This window comes from Cydia fagiglandana, chromosome 3 (genome assembly GCF_963556715.1).
Source record: "Cydia fagiglandana chromosome 3, ilCydFagi1.1, whole genome shotgun sequence".
Classification (NCBI taxonomy): domain Eukaryota; kingdom Metazoa; phylum Arthropoda; class Insecta; order Lepidoptera; family Tortricidae; genus Cydia; species Cydia fagiglandana.
Window position 1 is genome coordinate 1,736,705 of NC_085934.1, and position 21,765 is coordinate 1,758,469.

At 39.5% G+C, this 21,765-nt stretch overlaps 3 protein-coding genes across 3 annotated transcripts in view; 2 read left to right on the plus strand and 1 right to left on the minus strand.

The window, feature by feature from the left end:
- LOC134679827 (ubiquitin-like modifier-activating enzyme 5) lies at nt 1–12,637 on the plus strand. The gene is made up of 9 exons (XM_063538726.1): nt 1–234; nt 768–903; nt 1,248–1,444; nt 2,175–2,361; nt 7,002–7,113; nt 7,461–7,558; nt 8,618–8,744; nt 9,373–9,446; nt 11,017–12,637. Exons 1-9 carry the CDS (start codon nt 98–100, stop codon nt 11,128–11,130), a joined length of 1,182 nt encoding a protein of 393 aa, XP_063394796.1. The 5' UTR covers nt 1–97; the 3' UTR covers nt 11,131–12,637.
- LOC134680482 (uncharacterized) lies at nt 4,363–6,281 on the plus strand. Its single transcript, XM_063539613.1, has 2 exons — nt 4,363–5,060; nt 5,630–6,281. Exons 1-2 carry the CDS (start codon nt 4,659–4,661, stop codon nt 6,008–6,010), a joined length of 783 nt encoding a protein of 260 aa, XP_063395683.1. The 5' UTR covers nt 4,363–4,658; the 3' UTR covers nt 6,011–6,281.
- The window catches only part of LOC134680426 (mutS protein homolog 5-like), a 19,852-nt gene continuing 10,685 nt past the window's right edge, over nt 12,599–21,765 (minus strand). The window contains exons 8-21 of the mRNA XM_063539557.1: nt 21,505–21,567; nt 21,122–21,226; nt 20,617–20,713; nt 19,963–20,153; nt 19,467–19,512; nt 19,219–19,357; nt 18,664–18,805; nt 18,331–18,406; nt 17,810–17,955; nt 15,654–15,859; nt 15,443–15,602; nt 15,028–15,207; nt 14,588–14,743; nt 12,599–12,711 (exon numbers count right to left, since the gene is read on the minus strand). Of these exons, the coding sequence (XP_063395627.1) occupies nt 12,619–12,711; nt 14,588–14,743; nt 15,028–15,207; nt 15,443–15,602; nt 15,654–15,859; nt 17,810–17,955; nt 18,331–18,406; nt 18,664–18,805; nt 19,219–19,357; nt 19,467–19,512; nt 19,963–20,153; nt 20,617–20,713; nt 21,122–21,226; nt 21,505–21,567 (1,800 nt within the window). The 3' untranslated portion in view covers nt 12,599–12,618. The remainder of the gene's footprint in view (nt 12,712–14,587; nt 14,744–15,027; nt 15,208–15,442; nt 15,603–15,653; nt 15,860–17,809; nt 17,956–18,330; nt 18,407–18,663; nt 18,806–19,218; nt 19,358–19,466; nt 19,513–19,962; nt 20,154–20,616; nt 20,714–21,121; nt 21,227–21,504; nt 21,568–21,765) is intronic.

Genomic DNA, 21,765 nt, shown 5'->3' on the forward strand with positions numbered 1-21,765 from the left:
CTTGACACTTCACTTGACAACTCAGCTAGCCAGCTGGGTAGTTGCTCTCGATAGTCTCGATAGATTTTCTGCTAAATTCAGGATATTTCACAGAAAAATGTCTACTGTCGAAGAATTACAGAAGAAAGTGCAAGAGTTGGAGGCCAAACTAGCGGCCATCCAAGGAAGCGCGGGCCCAGTGCGGCAGAAAATTGACGTTATGTCGTCCGAAGTTGTGGATTCTAATCCCTACAGGTATTTCGCCAGTTATACGTTTTATAACCCATTAACAATTAATTTATTCGTCTTCTAACCAGTATTTAATTTGATCTTTCTTATCATCCGTTGTTACAATGGTGAATGTTTATTAGAACATGTTTAAAAAATGACTCTTGTTTAGGTCACTCCAAAATCTGTTTACTAAGTTTTGAATGCATTAAACCAAAACGAAACTATCCCTCAGAAGTGTTCTGTCCCTTGACGTGACTTTTTTAATTACCACAACAGGAATCGACTCGGCTATTACAATATAAAAATCCAATCTATACATGGCAATAAAATTTAAATATTGTGACATCAAAAGGTTCTCAATTGGATGTTGTGGGTTCGAATTCCTTTTCGTACTATTGAGTTTATAGTGTATTTTTTCAAATTTACTAGTCACTCTTTGACATGTTGACAGTGCGACAGAGATGCAACACATCCATCGTGTTTTGTGGTAGAACCTCTGGTTTCCTCTCTTAAGTAATGTGTAGGAACGTTGTAGATGTTAATATCAAATGTTTCAGTCGTCTCATGGCATTAAAGAGGATGGGTATAGTGGACAACTACGAGAAGATCCGTGAGCTGTCAGTGGCAGTAGTCGGTGTTGGTGGTGTCGGCAGTGTCACTGCAGAGATGCTCACCCGTTGTGGCATTGGGAAGGTACATTTATTTGTTTTTACAAACTCTTCCAGCTTGGTTGTGTGGTTATTTTGGTAGGTTGTAATTGTTTCTAGTCATGGTAGTTACTTAAAGGGCTTATAATGTAAACAAGTGTATTATTTTTGTATTAAGAAAAAGCAGGAATACTATGTATTCATGAGCTGGACTATATAATATAAAACTTTGAATTTTTGAGCAAATTGAGTTGTTTGAATGACAACTTTTTCTCAATTATTTTTTTTATTTCTTTGAGCTAATTGTCTTAATTTGGGGCAGCAATTACTCAGAAATAAACCTTTAATAAAACTGATGCAGTTGACGCAAGTGTTTCCTTCTTCTTTCAGTTAATCCTTTTTGACTATGACAAAGTAGAGCTGGCGAACATGAACCGGCTCTTCTTCCAACCGCACCAAGCCGGGCTCAGCAAGGTAGCTGCGGCCGCCGCCACACTGCAGAATATTAACCCTGATGTCGCCATTGATGCGTACAACTACAATATCACAATGGTGGAGAATTTCCAGAAGTTCTGTGATGCTATTAGGTAGACCTTAACTATTATTTTTAAAAAGTGTAAATAATGTTCATTTCTTTTATTAGTATTACTATACCTAGACCTAATGTTATGATGCCGAAGGTAGTTAATGCAAAATTTTTGACTATTATTTTCTTACTGTTTTTGTATTAAATATTGTTGTACTTACTGGAATGGAAACTGGATTACAAAATGTTTTATTGCATTATGTTTAGGGCCGTTCAATTTTATAAACAATGAAAAAACCGGGCAAGTGCGAGTCGGACTCGCGCACGAAGGGTTCCGTACAATAATGCAAAAAAAAGCAAAAAAAACGGTCACCCATCCAAGTACTGACCACTCCCGACGTTGCTTAACTTTGGTCAAAAATCACGTTTGTTGTATGGGAGCCCCATTTAAATCTTTATTTTATTCTGTTTTTAGTATTTGTTGTTATAGCGGCAACAGAAATAAATCATCTGTGAAAATTTTAACTGTCTAGCTATCACGGTTCGTGAGATACAGCCTGGTGACAGACGGACGGACGGACGGACGGACGGGCGGACGGACGGACGGACGGACGGACGGACGGACGGACGGACGGACGGACGGACGAACAGCGAAGTCTTAGTAATAGGGTCCCGTTTTACCCTTTGGGTACGGAACCCTAAAAAGACAGTCAAAAGTAATGTGCCACCTGTGTTCCGTTGCTGATTCCCAAAGTAAGAGTAATTAAAAAACTTATATATTTTGTTTACAGCACTGGCAGTTTGACCGGGGGCCCCGTGGATCTGGTCCTCAGCTGCGTGGACAACTTCGAGGCCCGAATGGCCATCAACACAGCCTGCAACGAGCTCAACCAGAAATGGTTTGAAAGCGGAGTCAGTGAGAATGCTGTGTCGGGGCATATACAGTTTATTGTACCTGGAGTGACCGCCTGTTTTGCTGTGAGTAATTTAAAGTTTTATTTCACACTAAGCGCGTATGAGACACTTGCTCAGTTTATGGCGCATATATTGTGTATTTGTGTAAACAAAAGTATAAAAAAGCGAGTGGGCCAAGCGATTTGAGTGTGCATTGACAAAAAATAGTATGTGGTGCTGTTATGTACAAATCAATAACTTGACCACTTTTGGTAACACAAGTATACTGAGCTTTTAGTTACTTGCTTCAAAGGGGCCACGTTGCCTCGTCCGGCTTGGGCATTCTTTAGTAAGGTGTATTCGGGTAATTTCGTATGTCGGATAATTCCGAAAATCAGATGAAAATGACCCAAAATTCCATCATAATAAGAGTCCGTTTTCGGAATTATCCAACGGTTTTCGACATTCGTAATTACCCGAATATACCTTACCTTAACTACTTTTTACTGCCGTTTACTAGAAATTGGTTGGACAATTACTAATTAAGGACACATGTGCAAACATTACATGTGCAAGTACTAATTAAGCACATTAATTAGATTAAACGTTTTCCAGTTTTGTGTCTGTGTGTGATGAGTGTGATGACACACAAAGACAAAACTGGAAAACGTTTAATTTAATTAATGTGGTTAATTCATCAATCATCATTGATGAACACATTTTTTGGCGTCGTCTAAATAATCATGTTAATTTAATAAAATTTAAAGGATTTATAATATAAATCATTTCCTTTGTCGTAACGAGTTACAAGATAAGTGTTGAAGTCATATTATTAATTGATTTTTATGATAGTTAATTGCGTTCAAAGTTTTAATTAAATTCATCTCATTAACAAATAAATTGAACTATACAGCATTTATTATACTGCGTCAAGCAGATCTTGTCAGTAGAAAAAGGCGGCAAATTTGAAAAATGTAGGCGCGAAGGGTTATCGTCCCATAGAAAATTTGAATTTCGCGCCTTTTTCTACTGACAAGATTTGCTTGACCAAGTATAAATGCTCTAAGGTCTAACCATTTTGTCTGTCTAACCATTAACTCTATAACACAGTTTGGACAAGGACTGTCTCATTTCGATCATAGACAGAATGAATCATACTATCTTTGTCTTACACTAGTACTAGCACCCAAAAGAAAAGGATGAGTATAGCTTTCCTGATTCTTACTGACTGACAAATTGGTTTCCATAACATTCTACCTATCTTTGCAAATGGAAACTCAGACATATATTATTATTTTCAAAACTGGCAACACTGCGCATTTAAACGTCAGAAGAAAAATATTTTCGACGTCAACTCATCACACGAAAGTATGGACGATAAATACATACATATAGTGCGTCAAGCAAATCTTGTCAGTAGCAATGTAAAGCAAACTAAAGTAGGGCAACACTCAAAGAGTAGTATTGCGCTAAGAAAAGCAGCAATGTACAATGTACATCGAACCAAAACATTTTTTTCCGCTGAGCGCGCCTTGTCACGTACGTCAATTCAAATTGTCACTCGCGGATTCTCTATTGAAAATGTTTGAAATGGTTATTAATTACGTATGGACGGACAATTTAAAAGCGGTGTGTGATGTTTATAAAAATGATTAACTAATTTGAAGATCTCAAAATAAAATTGTAAATGGACTATGCCGTTAAACAAGAATGTATGAATAAAATCATTGCTTCAGCAGGTAGATGTCATACTGGATTTTCATATTTTATTAGATTTCTCAGTTGGCACTGTAGGCATTATTGTAGGCACCTTAGCATTAATTAAGCACAGTCTTATTTAATATATTGGTATTTAATGGTGACACAGCAGAAATATCTCTTGAAATAGAATCGATTCAGAATGTAAACATTGTAAACCATTTGTAAACAAACAAGATGATGGCTGTCATTCGCGATCCACATTCCACAGATAAAACACAGATGACACGCAATTTTCGAATTATTCGAACACAGTGTTGCTAACCCGCGATTTTTCAAATTTGCCGCCGTTTGCTACTGACAAGATTTGCTTGACCCAGTATAAATATTGTCAATAAATTATCAACACAATAAAAGTAAAAAAAAAAATGTGTTAAATCGTTTTTGGGCTACTAAAAACAAGTGAAAAAAAGTGTGATAAATACATCCCCGAACATCGTTGTTTCGATGAAGTGATATAAAATTGACGCGATCGCCATTTTACGATTGGAATGCCAACGAAGATTGATGATAAGTTGATGGTTATATTGATTGAATCATATTGATGGTGTTTAGCTGTCTACTCGATCCCTAACCCGCCGCATATTTGAACTTCCAAAAAGTTTCAAATCGAAAACTTAATAATGACTAGTGCAACGAAAAAGGACAGACAATTCACTATTGAATTCATAAAACATTACAAACTGCTACCGACGCTATGGAATACGAAATGCGAAAGTTACCGTGACCATAACATGAAGAAGAAATGTTATCTGGTATTGTTGAAGAAGTACAGAGAGCATTATCCAACGGCAAGCTTGCACGATATGAAGAGAAAATTGAACTCGCTGAGGTCGAATTACAGAAAATATAGTGCGAGGCTAAAGCCAGGCGATCCTCCGCCGAATGTGTACTGGTATAATGAGATGAAATTTGTGTATGGGTCAGAGGAGGTGGAAAACGAAATTGATGTCGATGCAACTTATGATGAGCTGAAATGTGAAGAAATGGAAATAAGTGTGGCTGACTCCTTTGACGACCAAGAGGTATGTTTTTTTTTAAAGTACTAAGTACAGTCAAAACCGTTTATAATGGCAATGAGAGCACCAATAAATAATGATTGTTATATGATCAATTTTATTGTTCCTGTAACCAAGATTAACTATACTATTCAATACTATTCATATCATCAGTATGAGACATCAATATTCAGTGGCGGATTTACCCTAAGGCACAGTAGGCCCGGGCCTAGGGCGGCAAGATATTTAGGGGCGCCCAATTGTGACAAAAAATTCGCTGATGGTAACAAGAAATAACTCAAAATGTAGTCAATATTATGGGTGCCTTGAAAGGGGCGGCTACAGGGCCTGGGGCCTAGGGCGGCAAAGACTGCAAATCCGCCACTGTCAATATTTAATAAAAGGTTTTGACTGGAGTGTAGTTTATAAAAAGGACTAGCCAAGAATTTAATTTTTTTTAAATTAACAGTGATAAATTTAGACATAATTATTCAAGTTTCAAGTGATGATAAAGTACTCATATTTTATAGAAATTCATATACCAGATTTTTGTCACCTTAATTCGCCATTGTTAATAAACTTATTATTTTCTATAGGAAGACCATTTGGAAGATGTGGAACACTTAGAAATACCAGAAAGCGACGTAAAGTACTGGGAAAATGACACTCCAAGCCCGCCACCACCGCGTGCCTCAAAAACCTCAGAAAAATCAACTCCGAAATTAATTTACCGCACCACCACACCAAACAAACAGTCACAGCAAGCAAGTGTGCTACAGACTTCTGCAGTGCATGAAGAGGATGAATTTGACTTGTGGGGTAAAGTGATGGCTACGGAGTTGAGAAAGTTGAATGCGAGGCAGCAGATCTTTGCGAAGAAAGCCATCACGGACGTCTTGTTGGAAGGACAGTTGGGACTGCTGAAAAGGAACTCTGTACAGATAAATAAAGCTGATCGACATGGTACTGAAATATGAGATTTAATTTGTGTAATAACTTTTTATCATCCGTTAGAAGTAGAAAAAGTAAACTGACCACTTCATAAGGTCATGAGTCTTATATTACACAATGTTATTATAACTCAAGTTATGTTATAGGCATTCCAAAATGGAAGCGCTTATGTTGTACAAATTGTACAAGTTGCTTTTAGTCCCGATTAGGTAAGTGAGAAATGTGCACGTGCTAATGAGACTCACACCGAAAGAGTAAGAGACAAACTAATGTTTAATAATGAGCATAACAAAGATGTATGCGAAAATTAATCAAAACATATTTCTTCGTAGGCATAGAAATATTTTGTGGAACCACCTACTGTGAAATAAAATTGCGAATTTTGATCTGTTTTTTTCTTTATGCTAAGAAATGCTGGCAGTCTCAGATTATGGAAACCTATTTCTTAGAAGCTGTCTTGGGTAATGAAAGTAAGCATGAGAAAATTTACACAAATATTTAATTATTGACATCCACCGAAATGACGCCTGTTTTCTTGAACGATTTCGGTTCAACCATAGACTAGGAATCCTCTAGACGTAGTTTAGAGCAATTATTTCATGCAACCGATGCTGTCAGAAATGAGGGGGTGCGCGGGACGAGGTGAGCTAAGTCCCGTGTCGTGATTGGTCCGTTCAAACGACGAACGAGTTCACGGACGTCACACAAAGACACTTTCGACTCGAACATGGAGTAAAATTACCGTATGCCGTATGCGTGGCAGCGGGGGTAGCGCGACTATGCTCAGTCTAGAGGATATTTTGTCTGTGGGTTCAACTCAAAATTTAATTCTGGCCCGTTACAGATGAAACAATCGAATCACCAATTAGATCAGAAATTAAATTGGTAATTTGATTGTTTATATAATTTCTCCGCCCATACCGCACAATTAAATTGTTAATTTAATCAGATTGTGAAAAATTTACTCGTCTGGTACCCACTTACAGAACTCCTAATATAATGTGTTCTTTGTTGTAGTGTGCACCCCCACTAGTGGTGGCGTCTAAAATCGACGAGCGCACACTAAAACGCGAGGGCGTGTGCGCGGCCAGTTTACCTACTACTATGGGCATCGTCGCCGGATTCCTTGGTAAGTGTATTATACGGTGATAGAACATTCAAAGAGCTCGATTCCCATTGGCTTACTTTCTTCTATAGGTACCAAATAGTAAACCAATACACGCAAACATTTGCGTCACCCTATAGCCCCCTCCATACTCGTGCCCGAATCGTGGCGCAAAGCCGCGAACGCGAGTGTGGAGTCGATTTCGCAGATCAGCGATCGGCTGGAGGTGCCTAATGCCTAATAGATTCCATGAAGATTTGTCTATGGGTTGTATTTAATAATAGCAGTAACACACTACCGCACCGCTCCGTGACCTTGGTGCGGTGCGATAGTGTGTTACGGCTTTAAAGTTACTTTTTAAATTGTTCCAGTACAAAACACACTGAAGCAGCTACTAGGGTTTGGAACGGTCAGCCACTACCTGGGTTACAGCGCTCTTACAGACTTCTTCCCCATGATGAGCTTAAAGGTAAGATAAGATAATACCTGTGATACCTGTCTGTCTGAAAAACGTCTTTTTCAATCCTTTGTCAAATTAGTTCATCCAAAAAAAATACGCTCAGAAAATACCTATTATAGCTGGTCAAGCAGATCTTGTCAGTAGAAAAAGGCGCAAAATTGAAATTTCACCGCGCCTACATTTTTTAAATTTGCCGCCTATCTCGTCATATTTTTTTTCTGATTTCCTAAATGTCTCTCTCTCAAACGTGAGTTACGTTTACATAATGCCCCTTTTTATATCTCTGATAAAATTGGTCCTTTTATACCGGACTGCACGATGCCTAGGAGAGTAATGTTTTTTTCACCACACCAGCTTGGAAAGGCTTACTTTGCACTTCAGAAACGGATAGGAAAGTTGCATTTTATTCACATGTGAGGCAAAGTAATCAAATATCAATTTTGAATTGTTTTCTTATGTTTGCTGGTAGAATTGACTTTTAAATGATGATTTTGGATGAAAAATATTTAATAACATTAATTTGGATATGATTTTGTTTGATATTTTACATTTAATATTTGCTTCGGGTTGGTGTGGTGAAAAATTTTGTGTTTCACTAGGGGGCAAATTTTGTTTAACCCTCGTGCTTTAAAACCCTCGCAACGCTCAAGATTCCATTTTTCGAACCACTCGCTACGCTCGTGGTTCAATTTTGGAATCTTTCGCTTGCTCGGGTATCAACATTAGCACGAGCGGTTAAACAACAACTTTGCCCCCTTGTAAAACAAATAACCATTAAACACGGTAGGCTTCATTTAATCAGATGTCTCAATGATAATGATGAGATGTGTCTGTGTGTGTTGAATCAGATGTGTGTGTAGTCTGTGGCCATGAGTAAGCCCATTCATAATTAAAAAAAAAGATGTGGATGGGACGGATGGGACATTTTGCAAAACAGGCAATCTGCGAACGGGACTTATATTTAGAGAAGTTTAGCAAATTGGACTAAAAGCGAAAGTGTTGTTATATAAAAGATACACTGCGAATTGGTCAACTAAAAAGTGTAGCTTTTCTTTTATTTATCTTCAGCCGAACACGCAATGCGATGACAACCACTGTCGCACGCGGCAGATCGAGGCGCGAGCGCGGCCGCAGGTAGAGGTCGCCACTGAGGTCACCGAGGACGCGGGCCCAGTCCATGCTGACAACGAATGGGGTAAACATCTACATTATAGTTTTTTTTGGATGTCATTGTGTAAAATAAACTTCGTGGTAGGTCACCAGGGCTACAACCGCGAAAATCGAAGTTCGCAAATTGCGGGCAGTTTTCTCTGTCACTCTTATTACGCCTTCACTGGGGTAAAAGAGAAAGATCCCCGCAATTTGCGGAATTCGGTTTTGGCGGTAGGCCCCCAGGGGTCGGAAACCGGTGTTTGCTCCATACAAAAATACCGGTATTATTACGTTCTTTTTCGTTCTTTGGTTTATTATTTCATTTTTAATGGAACAACCTAATAATACGATCCATCACAGTCTGGGGGTTTACCGCGAAGCGTGAGAGTCGACATTTTGTTATCTAACCTCTCTATCACTTGCATATTAGAGCGATAAAGAGGCGGATAGCTGAATTTCGATTTTCGCGTTTCTCGGAGGGCCCTTGTTAACAAATCCCCTTCATGCATCAATGTCATATTTTATTGTCTCTGAAAACTTGTCATCAAACAGTGTTAAGGCACAGTGTGTATAAGTTACTCTATGGTTAGGCGCCAGTGCTGCACTCTGGCGGCAGAATATTGCAGTAGTATTAATAATAAAGTCACTAATCATCGCTATGTTTTTTCCAGGAATCAGTTTGGTGGATGAAAATTGTCCTGAAGATGAAGATACGTCCAATTTGAAGCTAGTTGATGGTGTACAGGTCAGTACATAGATACTCATGTACAACTAGTTATCATTATATGTACCTACAGTCAGCAGCAGAAGTTGCTAAGCGGGCGAGGTGTTCAAATTACCTTGACGCGCTCTTATTCTCTTAACAATAAAGTCGCGTCAAGATCATTTTGAACACCTCGCCCGCCTAGTAACTATTGTTGCTGACTGTATTCCCTAAATCACTTGACACACTGACGCTTGAGGCAACCGAGTCGCAGGTTTTGTATCTGAAATAAATGGCGACGGCGGCGGCGGCAACCATAGCACAGAATAAATAATAGTACTAGGTACAGAAGACTCACTCTCTAACAAAACGCGTCTATCACAATCAGCACAGATATGGCCGCTAGGTGGCGACAGCGCCACGCGCGGCTTATGGCAAAACCCCAAAATTGGGGTCGAACGGACGTACTTATAGCTACCTGTAGCAAAGCGACGAAATCGCGGAGTGAGCCACGCCTGACCATAGGTGGGAACAAAAGGTCCGATCGCTGTCGCCGAGTGCTTTAATGGTGAAAATGTAAGATAAAGTCTACTTTTTGCTGGCTTCAAGCGTTGCAACTAAATAAAATAGAGTAATAGTGAGCAAGTGAGCTTGTGCCCGTTTCTGTTTCCCCATCCCTCCACGTACTCATGTCACCCCTTATCTTAACAGTGGTAAGATTTTGAAAATGGAAGCACGTCGATCGTTGCATTTTGCGACCCTTCTTTTCGGTGTAGTAAAATTTCAACAGCCCCAATACCTTTTTAACAAGTTGTCGTTCTCCTCCCGCCCAATGAGAGATGCCATTCGACTTCTCTGTCCAAGACACGGTGGTTGTGCAGCATTTCGTGGCAGTTTTCGCTATTCTGCCACGAAATGCTGGAACAACATACCCCCTCCAATACGTAACTCAAAAACATTACACACTTTTAAACTTAAATTTAAACAATATCTTTTCAGCTTGCAACTGCCGTGTTCTTAGTGTTCCATGCATCTTAGTTAAATCATTTTCTCTTTCTCACAAATGTTATATTATAAATCTAATTCTTTATTTATTCGAGTTCCCTATTTTATGTATATATGCTCCACTATATTTAATATTATACTAACTAAATACATGCTTTGCCTGACTTCTTCTATATATATTTACATATTCCCAACCTTCCACTTCACTTCCATACTTCCATATCAAATTTGTTTTTTTCTTTTTCTTCTTGTATAAGTTTCTAATTTATGTTAAATATTAAGTACTGAATCACATTTTGCACTGCCTTTACTGTTCTGAGCTATCTTCTTGCCCTGGGCTCCACGGAAGACCAGCGCTGTAGCATATATATTATGTTAGAGCATATGCTGAGTGGTGTCCATTTGTAGCCTCTATAGCAGCATCAAGACTACGACTATTATTGCATGTTAGTTAAGCTACTAATAGTTTTAACTGTTTAGTGTATAAGATCCTCTTTTTTTTTAATTTATATGTGTGGTGCTGTATGTTTTTGCAATAATTTTTCTATTCTATTCTTCTTCTTCTAATAAATAACAAGGTAATAATGGAGGTATCCTTGTGTTGCAGGTAGCCTACAGTATACCGGTTGACAACAGCACTCCTGAGTCCAGCACGGGCGGCGCCGTGGCCGCCTCGGAGCTCTCTCTCGAAGAACTCATGCAGCAAATGAAGTCCATATAAACCTGTTCTATATCGGTGATCTGTATGACAAGCAACATGCTCAGCTCTATAACATGAACAATTCAAAGGAAAATGCATATAAATGCATAAGCACTCAACGTTGCAACAGTCCTGTCACTACATCTTATAAAACAAAATCACCCGCCGCGTCTGTCTGTTCGTGTTCGTATGTATGTATGTTCGCGATAAACTCAAACTACTGAACAGATATTCATGAGGTGTTCACCTTTTTTTTATGATATAGGAGGCAAATGAGCGGACGGATCACCTGGCCCCTATTTCACCAACGTGACAGGTGCTACAATTCGACAAGTCTCATAGTTGCTGACGTCACAGACATCCATGGGTTACGGTTATCGCTTACCATCGGGCGGGCCGTATTCCGGTTTGTCCCCATCATTGTATTATTTAAAAAAAACTTTATTATATGGCAAAAAAACATGTATTTCTCTGGTGATGTTTATGATCATAATGATGACAATTGTCACAAGATTTCAATGAACTTTCGGTAATTCTTGACAGCAAATGACTTGGAATTATGTGACAATTGTCGTATTTCTTGTGACAATTGTCATTAGCTTCGCAAATTAAGTACTTATTAACTGGTGATATAGTGGAGTTTTTTTTAATTAACATGTTGGTGGCAAACAACCACACCCCCCCGTCTGATGGTAAGGGGTTACCGTAGCCTATGGAGGCCTGTGACGTCAGTAACCGTGATGTCGACAAATGTCGCACCTGTCACGTTGGTGAAATAGGGCCCTGATTGTAAGCGATTACCGCCGCTCATGGACACCCGCAACACCAGAAGGGTCTTTAAGATGAGAGTACGCTCTTTTACCTATCAATAGAGTGATTCTTGAGGAAGGTTTAGGTGTATAATTTGTTGAAGTTTTGTGTAACCCGAGCGAAGCCGGGGCGGGTAGCTAGTATAGTATAATTGTCTTGCAGCTTACAAAATATCGAGCTGAATACTATGATAAGAAACGCCCTGTAGCTTCCAATAATGTTAGGGAACTACATCAACTCTTTTTTGTTGATTGCACAGAAAAAGTGTCGTCACAAACGTCATTTTAAAACTCGTCATATATTCATAAAAATATATAGCTTTTAAAAAGACGATGATACGAATTAACGCTGCTTTTTGGCAGCAAAATAAGTATTTTCATAATACTAATGAATGAGTGTTATTTAAAATATAGTATTACGCATTCCAGAGTGGAAACGCTCGTGAGCAATATAAACAGATCACTTTATATGAATTTCCCATACAAATGACCCGTTTGGATTGTTTGCTCTCACGTGTATTTGTAAAATTATTAATGTGCTATTGTATTGTGACTCGGCATTTAATATTACTAAGATTATGAAATGAAAGGTACATAAATGTGATTATCGTATTTTATTTTTTATTTTGGAGATTTTATAACAATATTGTTATTAGTTGCTAAGCTACGAGATATCAATGTTTATAAGCAAATTTTATTATTAAATGTCTTCGGCGAGATCTGATTTTATTATTTCAGTGAGTGCCTTCAGTTTTGTCATGATTTTCTTGTTTGGTGGTGGCAGGCCGTTGTTCTGAAAAAGACATACAAAATGTTGGTACCCACTATTCATATTATTAATTATAATCTGTAGGGCTATGATGGTCGGCTCGTTATCATTGGTCACCATGCCTGTCCCGTTCTAACAAATCCATAAGTGTGAAAGTGACGCATGGCATGACAGGCGATAAAAATGCGACCACGATAGGCCTACCGTTTCTGAACACGAAGAGATAAGTGATATAAATGCCCTTATTTGACCCGAGAAAAAGTGACTTGCCTAATAACAGATCGTGAAATAGCCACTTAACCCTTTACCAGGCTAAGGAATATATAGGTACTAGCTGTTGCCCGCAACTTCGTCCGCGTGAAATCTTATCTTCAACATTTTACATCTTTTCAACACCCTTTTAAGGAATGTATTTTTAAAAACGCTGAAGTTACTTTTCTTGTATTCTAATAATATGCCCTTATTACAAAGATTCAAGTTCCGCACTCGCAAAATATTTGATCTAAATACAAACTTTCCACCCCTTTCTCACCCCCTTAGGGGTTGAATTTCCTAGAACGTTGTAATTACTTTTTTTTTGTAAACGGCTATTATGCCTTTCTAAGAAGTTTCAAAGCATTTGTGATGGATTTAAACTTTCAACCCCTTTTTATCCCTGTTAGGGGGTGAATTTTACAAAACGCTGAAATTATTTTTCCTGTCTTCTAATAATATCCCCAAATACTTAGATTCAAGTCCCGCGTTGGAAAAAATTTTTGATATCCATACAAACTTTCAACCCCTTTTTCACCACCTTAGGGGATGAATTTTCAAAAACGCTGAAATTAGTTTTCTTGTATTTTTATAATATATATTTTTACGAAGTTTCAAATTCCTAGCTTAAAATAAAACTTGAACCCCATACAAACTTTCATCCCCTTTTTAACCCCCTTAGGGGTTGAATTTCTCAAAATCGCTTCTTATCTCTTGTTCACTTTATAAATGTAATCTAGTGTGCAAATTTCAACTTTCTATATTTTGTAGTTTCGGCTCTGCGTTGATGAATCAGTCAGTCAGTCAGGACTAGGGTTACCAGATACAAATTTAGAATTTCCTGACAAAATTCCTGATTTCCGAATATTTTCCCTGACATTCAAATTTTTGGCGACGACGGGGTGGCGACGACGCGATGGCCACACCTGATTGAGCCGATAGCCGCGTTTTATTGATTTAAGTGTTATTAAATTTATTATTTGTATTAATTTAAGTAAATAAAAAGGTACTTCATAAATAAGTCTATCAATTCAAAAAAAAAAATCCTGACATTTTCGTGTTCCGTCCCCATTCGACAAAAGGCCAAAATTCCTGACTTGTCAGGAAAATTCCTGTCATCTGGTAACCCTAGTCAGGACACTTGCAATTATATATATAGATTTCTCCCATACGGCACTTCTAACATGTGTTCTATTTTCTGTGAGTAAGACTGACATTCGATTGTCATTTGAACTGTCGGCCTGGTATTAAATTAACCTTTTGTACGCCACAGACGGCAATTGACGTCAACGCAAAATCGTGACAACGACGCCAAAGACGGCATTTGACGGCGGTCGTTTTTTGATGAAAATCTACTGAAAAACACCAGGTTGGCATTATTTATTCACAAAACTAAATTTTACCCCCGTGGCGTCAGTGGCACGGCAAATGGATGCACCGTTTGGTGTTCAAAAGTTTAAAGGGTTAATCACAAAAGAGCGATATGATAGATATTTAACATTCAGTTACTATCTTAGCCTAATGAGAACCCTGGTTTTTAGGGACCAAAATTTTTCAGACAAGTAAATCTACCGCTTTATTGAAAGTAGAAATTGGATCTTATCAGGAATATACCATCAAAAACATTTCATATAAAGTGTTGCCATACCTTTATACTAACGGCCACTTCACTGGCCCTGTCAAGGACACTGCCATCTACTCCGCTGGCTCGGGCGACTTGAAGGGCGAAGCTGCTGTCCACGCAGCCTTCTGTTACTCTGAAGAGGAATACCGGGGCATCTCCGTCCATTACGTGTTCAAAACGCTGGGAAATAAATAAATATAAGGTGTCATAAATAAGGTGTCCATAGCTGGCCACCCTTCAATAACTAGCCACATTATAATAAAATGAATTCTGTTACAGGTGAATAGAATTCAGTTTTAGCATAAGGTGACCAGTTTATTTATTTAAAGATCATCAACGGATAACGGACAATACATCTACACATTATACATGGAACAAGAATTTTTAACATTAACAGTTGCTTAGCCACTTATAGGTGACCACAACTCACGGCCCTTCAAACCGGTTGTAGTATAAAATCTTACCAAAACCTTGACGAACGGCGTTTCCACGATATATTCCCTGATGTTGAGAAAATGTGTGGCCAGGAAGATGTGCGGACACGCGTCTCCTTGCAACAGGAACGTGTTGAGGCAAGCTGCTAGTAGTGACAGGCCGTCCACCTTGGAGGTGCCTTTGCCGAACTCATCAGTCGGATGATAAAACTGTGTTAAAAGGCAATTTCTTACCAAAAACTTGACCAGCGGCGTTTCCACGATATATTCCCTGATGTCGAGGAAGTGTGTGGTCAGGAAGATGTGGGGACACGCGTCTCCTTAGAACAGGAACGTGTTGACTGTTGAGGCAGGCTGCTAGTAGCGACAGGCCGTCGACCCCGGAGGTGCCTTTGCCGAACCTATCAGTTGGATGATAAAACTACGAGAAATACTTATTTCTTACTAAAAACTTGACCAATGTCGTCTCCACGATATACTCCCTGATGTTGAGGAAGTGTGTGGACAGGAAGATGTGCGGACACGCGTCTACTTGGAACAGGAACGTGTTGAGGCAAGCTGCTAGTAGCGACAGGCCGTCGACCCCGGAGGTGCCTTTGCCGAACCTATCAGTCGGATGATAAAACTACAAAATGATAATATTTCTTACTAAAAACTTGACCAATGGCGTCTCCGCGATATACTCCCTGATGTTGAGGAAGTGTGTGGACAGGAAGATGTGGGGACACGCGTCTCCTTGGAACAGGAACGTGTTGAGGCAGGCTGCTAGTAGCGACAGGCCGTCCACCTCGGAGGTGCCTTTGCCGAACTCGTCTATTAAGATGAGGGAGTCGGAGGTGGATTCTTGGAGGGCTAGCTCCATCTAGAATTGCAGGATTGGTTAGGGTTAACGTTTTTGCAACGTTAATTAAATACCTTAGGAAGGTAGTGTTATTTCTCATATGCCTAGTGGGTCATTTGCGACCCTCGGAAAACAGAACGAGAAGGTTCTGACCAAAAATGTTCTTTTTTATGATATAGGAGGCAAACGAGCAGACAGCTCACCTGATTGGTAAGCGATTACCGCCGCCCATGGACACCCGCAACCCCAGAAGAGTTGTCCTACCTAAGTGCGTTGCCGGCTTTTAAGATGAGAGTACGCTCTTTTCTTGAAGGTTTAAAGGTCGTATCGGTCCGGAAATACCGCAATAGTTTATCTGCGCGTATTTTTTAGGGTTCCGTACCTCAAAAGGAAAAAACGGAACCCTTATAGGATCACTTGTGCGTCTGTCTGTCCGTCTGTCCGTCTGTCACAGCCAATTTGCTCCGTAACTACTGGACCAATTAAGTTGAAATTTGGTACACATATGTAAGTCTGTGACCCAAAGACGGATATGTAACGTCAACAAATGAATTTTAAACATAGGGGCTACTTTTGGGGGGTAAACGATAAAATTAAAAAACAGAGTTTTGAAAACTATATAGTGTTACATATCAAACGAAAGAGCTCATTTTGAGAATCTCAAATATATTAATCTTATAAATTTACGATAAAAAGTTTAGGAGTTATTCAAGAAAATAGACAAAAAATGACCATTCCCCCCCCCTCTATCTCCGAAACTACTGGGTCTAAAATTCTGAAAAAAAATACACAAAATAGTTCTTTACCTGAAGATGACAGGAAAACCTATTAGAAATCCTGAGTCAAGCGTGAGTCGGATTAAAGAACTAAAATGTGGTTAACGTTTTTTTAGGGACACAGCCGCAATGGTTTAAGTGAAACGTGATGTAGACAGGTATTGCGAAGGCCCTAGGCCGATATTCGCATAAGGCTGAAGGCCCGAAGCGTCCCAAAGAGGCGTGCCTTTAGCTTCAAGCGTGAGTCGGACTGAAGACAAAAAATGTGCCTATGCTGTATCTGGCACATAGCCGCAATGGTACTTGTATAGTCAACAGCAGAAGTTGCTAAGCGGGCGAGGAGTTTAAAATTACCTTGACATGCTCTTATTGTCTTTACTATAATGTCGCGTCCAGATCATTTTAAACCACTCGCCCGCTTAGCAACTTCTGCTGCTGACTGTACTGATTGATTAGGTTACTATTGTTTCGTGTTTTAAAAAGCACTAGGTATACAGGGTGGCTAAAAAATAAACTAAGCGCATTCCCGTTGCCAACGTGCATGTGCAACCCTGATATCGCGAAGAAAAATTTGGCTGTTTCATACATTTTGGCTGGCCGTATTCTATTGGAAGATACCTACTTCATTTTTCGCGATTTCGGGGTTGGTCCCATACTAAAAGTTGCTCAGTATAATCCCAAAATCTCTCTGGCTACGGGAATACACTTATTTTTTGGCCACCCTGTAGGTATTATCTCTCTTCGGCCTTTTAAAACACTTTCGGAAGTTGTAGGAAGCGCGACCCGTCGGACGCTCGAGTTTTCAGCTCTACGCATTTGGACACTTGTACTATTATTCGGCATTCAATCTTCAGAGATGTAGAGATATAAGCCATCACGCCAGAAAACTTCATGTTACATCTGGTTTTTGATTGACCCATTCGGGTTTTTCAAGACGTTTCACACACGTCACGTTTCACGTACAAAAAAATTTTTGGAAATTGTGTGATGTACGGAACCCTTGAAACGCGAGTCCGACTCGCACTTGACCAGTTTTTTTAAGTAACCGAAAAACCCTCGCGTGATTTTGCACAAGTCCTTACTGGATGCGCAACTTTCCACAATCTGTCTTCGGGATGTTAATTACTGATGAAATATGCTGCTAAGTATATCGAGCAACGGTTCTGCAACAAGATCTAAAGTAAAAGGTTTAAACCTGTTTGAGGTCGATGAGGAAAGCAGACATGTGGGTCGCCACACATTCCGCGGTCTGCAAGCGCGACCTGATGTGGCGGATTATACCAATGGTCGCCGTTCGAGCTGGGACAAAGCTGCCAATGTGGGCTAGATATACGATGAGGCCTGAAATAATACACATTATTTGTAACAACATGCCTGCGGTTCACGGTTGTGCAATGCTTTCATAGGCATCATTATCATCATCATTTTAGCCTCCTAAGGATATCGGCCTCCTGAATATAAGCCGCTCTTCGTGTATATACCTACACATCTTCTGGTCTCATCCAGAAGTGCCCCGCGATCTTCCGAATGTCCAGCCAAGAGCTATATAACGGACGGCGCTTATTTCATCCGAAAGCGGCAACCAATCCCTGACACTGGTCCACCTGCCTTCACTCTGGCTGGTAACATTTTCCGCCCAATTCCATTTAAGCTTAGTAGATCACAAGGCATTGCAGTTGTATCATGAATCTATAGTCTTCTGGAGGTTATACTCACCGATCATCTTCATGTAGACGGACTTTCCGCTCGCATTAGGCCCCGTAAGAATTCTCGCGCACGCTCCAGCGCTGGTCTGCAAAATAGCACCTGTTAGTTTTAACCGCATGAGCTACCGAGTCTACCTCTCAATTTATTTATTTAAACTTTATTGCACAATACATGAAGGGTACAAATAGCGGACTTAATGCCAGAAGGCATTCTCTACCAGTCAACCATGGGCTAAATCGAAAGATCTAGTTGGTGCAGGGCCATAATACTGTCAGGGCTAGAAATTATCTACGTTTTTACCAAGATAATGCAGCGGTGAAACCGTATTCCAGGAATAGGTACCTGAGCATCATTGGGCACGAAGTTATCTGTTGTCAGGATGTGCAGTGGATGCCGGCCATCTTTGATGTCAATAATCTTCTCAGGACACATGGTGGGACGCACGAAGTTGTACTCTATCGAGACTTTGGCGATTGCTATGAGGCTGAAAAGGTCTCAGGGTTATTTTTGTGTAGAATCTTTTGAACCTTTTTTTTCAAAGCAAAACTGGCGGAATTAGGAGCACTTGTGTAGATAAAAATAATGTTTTCCTTAGGTCGTTCATAATGTAGGTATCTAAGTATGTAAAGGATGACTCACGTTTCACGTTAGACCGCGCCGTGTCCGGGCCGGAGCTTCACATGATCGCCTGTCATGTCACAGAAAAGTAAGTTTCGGCCCGGTCTAGCGTGAGTCATCCTTAAGTCCAAGTTATACCAAGTTGAATATTGATATCAGAATAAATGTAAGTAGGTAAGTTTCACGTGGTACTGTACTTCTAGGACTGACATACGGATCGTGAAAATCGCGGTAATAGTTTTTTCGTCTAATGAGTATATAGGTACTTATCGAATTTACCAATCAAGTTCGGCGCAGGCGTCTACGCAAGCCGCTAATGTGTTGAGATTATCAAGGATCACAGCGGTCAGGCGCAGCTTGATGCGGGTTTCATGCGCAACGATCTCGGGGTACGTGTCGCCTATCATCACGTCCAGTTCTGGAAATACATGCATTATGACGTCAATAGTGGCACTTTCACACTTTGTATCTGCAATGTCGGTGTAGGTTAGGTCAGAATAGTCTATAAAAAAGATTTCAACATTTACCTTCACAACCTTTGCTTTTGTAGTGAATGTAGTCATTGTTTTGAAACTGAAAAAAAAGTTTCCATTTATTTATTGATGCCGATAATTTATACGTCGAATGAAGCAGTTGGACTTGTATTTTTTTCTATATTTGATAGAAATTGTACACTCTTATTGAAGTACATAACTCTTGAGAAAAGCGTGAGTTTTAAGGTAGTTGTTTCTCTTCCATAGTCAGTCCCTCAGTCCAGATCTTGACCCCTAGTAGGTAGTCTAGATGTGGCATGTAGAGGATAGTGCATTCCTCTACAATAGGTCATGTTGCTCTAGTAAAGAACTTGTATACTTCTTTGAAGTACATACGAAAGTCTCTCAAGGAAACATCGACAAGTTTTTAAGAGGTATTTACATCTGTCCTTTAGTCCGCCACTTTCCGCCGTCTTCTGCTAAGAGAACAGACAAAGAACTAATGCCCTCTGTCCCTCCCAGTATCCTCAAAATAGGTAAAGCTCTTCACCATGAACTTCATATCAGGTAGCTGTTTTTCTTCCATAGTCAGTCCCTCAGCCCAGATCTTCACGCCCAGTAGGTAGCCTAGATGTGGCATGTATAACATAGTGCATTCTTCTACGAAGGGGGGCAGTCGCTCTAGTTCAACCTTGGCTGTTTCGGACATTAGGGTGTGGAGGCTTGCCATGGTTTGCTTTTCTGTTTGGAAGGTTAAAATATGAAAAACAAAATGTACAAATTAGAAATATTAACTATTTCTGTACGGGTATGAAAAATCCAATCGCTTTATGAAGTGGATATCAAAAGATACTGAAAGTGAAAGTCAAGAGAAGATTTTAAAAAATCCAGGGTCATAAAATCAATGGGAAGTAACCGCGGTGAGAAGGGAACAGAAAAATGTAATGAAACTTAAAATTAAATTAGTGTGACTGCTATATATTTTTTGGCCACTTCTTAGTAAATGGCCTCTTCATAGTAAGGCAGGTAAACGTATTAGTGCTCGACATGCCCAATAGATGCCACCTTGCCGTCACCTCTATTGACAATGACTTAAGTTTCAACACATGTAATGGGACCGCGTTGAGCACAGGACGTTTACCTTATATGTATAGAAGTTTTATTGTTAAGGGTGGTCAATAACTATATCTAGCAGTCACCCTACTCATGTCAAGTTCTTGGTCAACTCCGGCTTTGACGGTGAACTTTCGTTCAGTCTTCGATAGATCGAAGTCTATTATCCTGTTCATGTATAACGCCATCTGAAAAAGGTTTATATAGGTACTTAAGTATTATATATGTATAGAAGGTCAAGCAAATCTTGTCAGTAGAAATAGGCGCGAAATTAAAATTTTCTATGAGACGATATCCCTTCGCGCCTACATTTTTCAAATTCGCCGTCTGTTTCTACTGACTAGATCTGCTTGACCAACTTTATAAAGATTTTCAGGTAAAAGTATCTAAGGGATTTAGAGTAAGACCAAGAAAAGTCTGCAACGATTTCGATAGCACACGCAGTGCAAGTTTTATTTTATATAAAAGTCAAACTTCTATGATATTATGACGTATGAATAACACTTACACTACGTGTGCTGCCAAAATCGTTGCCGACTTATCTTTGGTCTAGCTCTAGTTGATTTTAATTTTATAACAATAAAACTTTATCATACTTCATAAAGTTTGTTGTTGTCAAAAGAGGCGAGTTGTTCAAGGAACTCGCTCGATTTCCCTGCGTTCTCGCACATCTCACAGATCAGGACTGCGTTGTACAAAGTCTGAAAATTTTACACGAAACATTTAGGTAAGTACATATACATAATATAATCTGGAAGATAACAATAACAATATTTTTATTCACAATAAAAGTTTAACAGGCACGTTACAGTGAACCCCGCACTAGGCATGGCCTATATTGCGGGGGTCATGATCTCATGATCATCGCGAGATACCAATGATAAAAAATTATAATTCTTTTAAACATAAGAATAGGAATTAGGAAAGAAAGAGGAGTGTGAGAGGAGGGTTGTTTAACTGGTTACTTATTTATACTTACGTTGTAGAGCGACTTCCATTGGTAGGGTTTGGCAGATAACTCCTTTATTTTTGTCAAGATTCCCTGGAAACAGTTCATAATAATAATTTACAATACAATTAGTATTTACTCTTTACGGAAATATACTAGTGGCTCTACAAGATCTCACGACAAAAAAAATATTATAGAACCTGCTCTGGAAATGATGAGAATCGGATCCACCTGTAGACTGTTATGTAGAGAAGAGAACAACTGGACCGGACAAAAGGAAAACATTTCTGC

What these genes read in the sequence shown, in the direction of transcription:
- LOC134679827 (XM_063538726.1), top strand. Translation starts at nt 98, where the DNA reads ATGTCTACTGTCGAAGAATTACAGAAGAAAGTGCAAGAGTTGGAGGCC. An exon ending in AAGTTCTGTGATGCTATTAG is followed by an intron (nt 1,445 to 2,174) that starts GTAGACCTTAAC and finishes TTTTGTTTACAG; the next exon opens with CACTGGCAGTTTGACCGGGG. An exon ending in CCATGCTGACAACGAATGGG is followed by an intron (nt 8,745 to 9,372) that starts GTAAACATCTAC and finishes TGTTTTTTCCAG; the next exon opens with GAATCAGTTTGGTGGATGAA.
- LOC134680482 (XM_063539613.1), top strand. Translation starts at nt 4,659, where the DNA reads ATGACTAGTGCAACGAAAAAGGACAGACAATTCACTATTGAATTCATA. An exon ending in ACTCCTTTGACGACCAAGAG is followed by an intron (nt 5,061 to 5,629) that starts GTATGTTTTTTT and finishes TATTTTCTATAG; the next exon opens with GAAGACCATTTGGAAGATGT.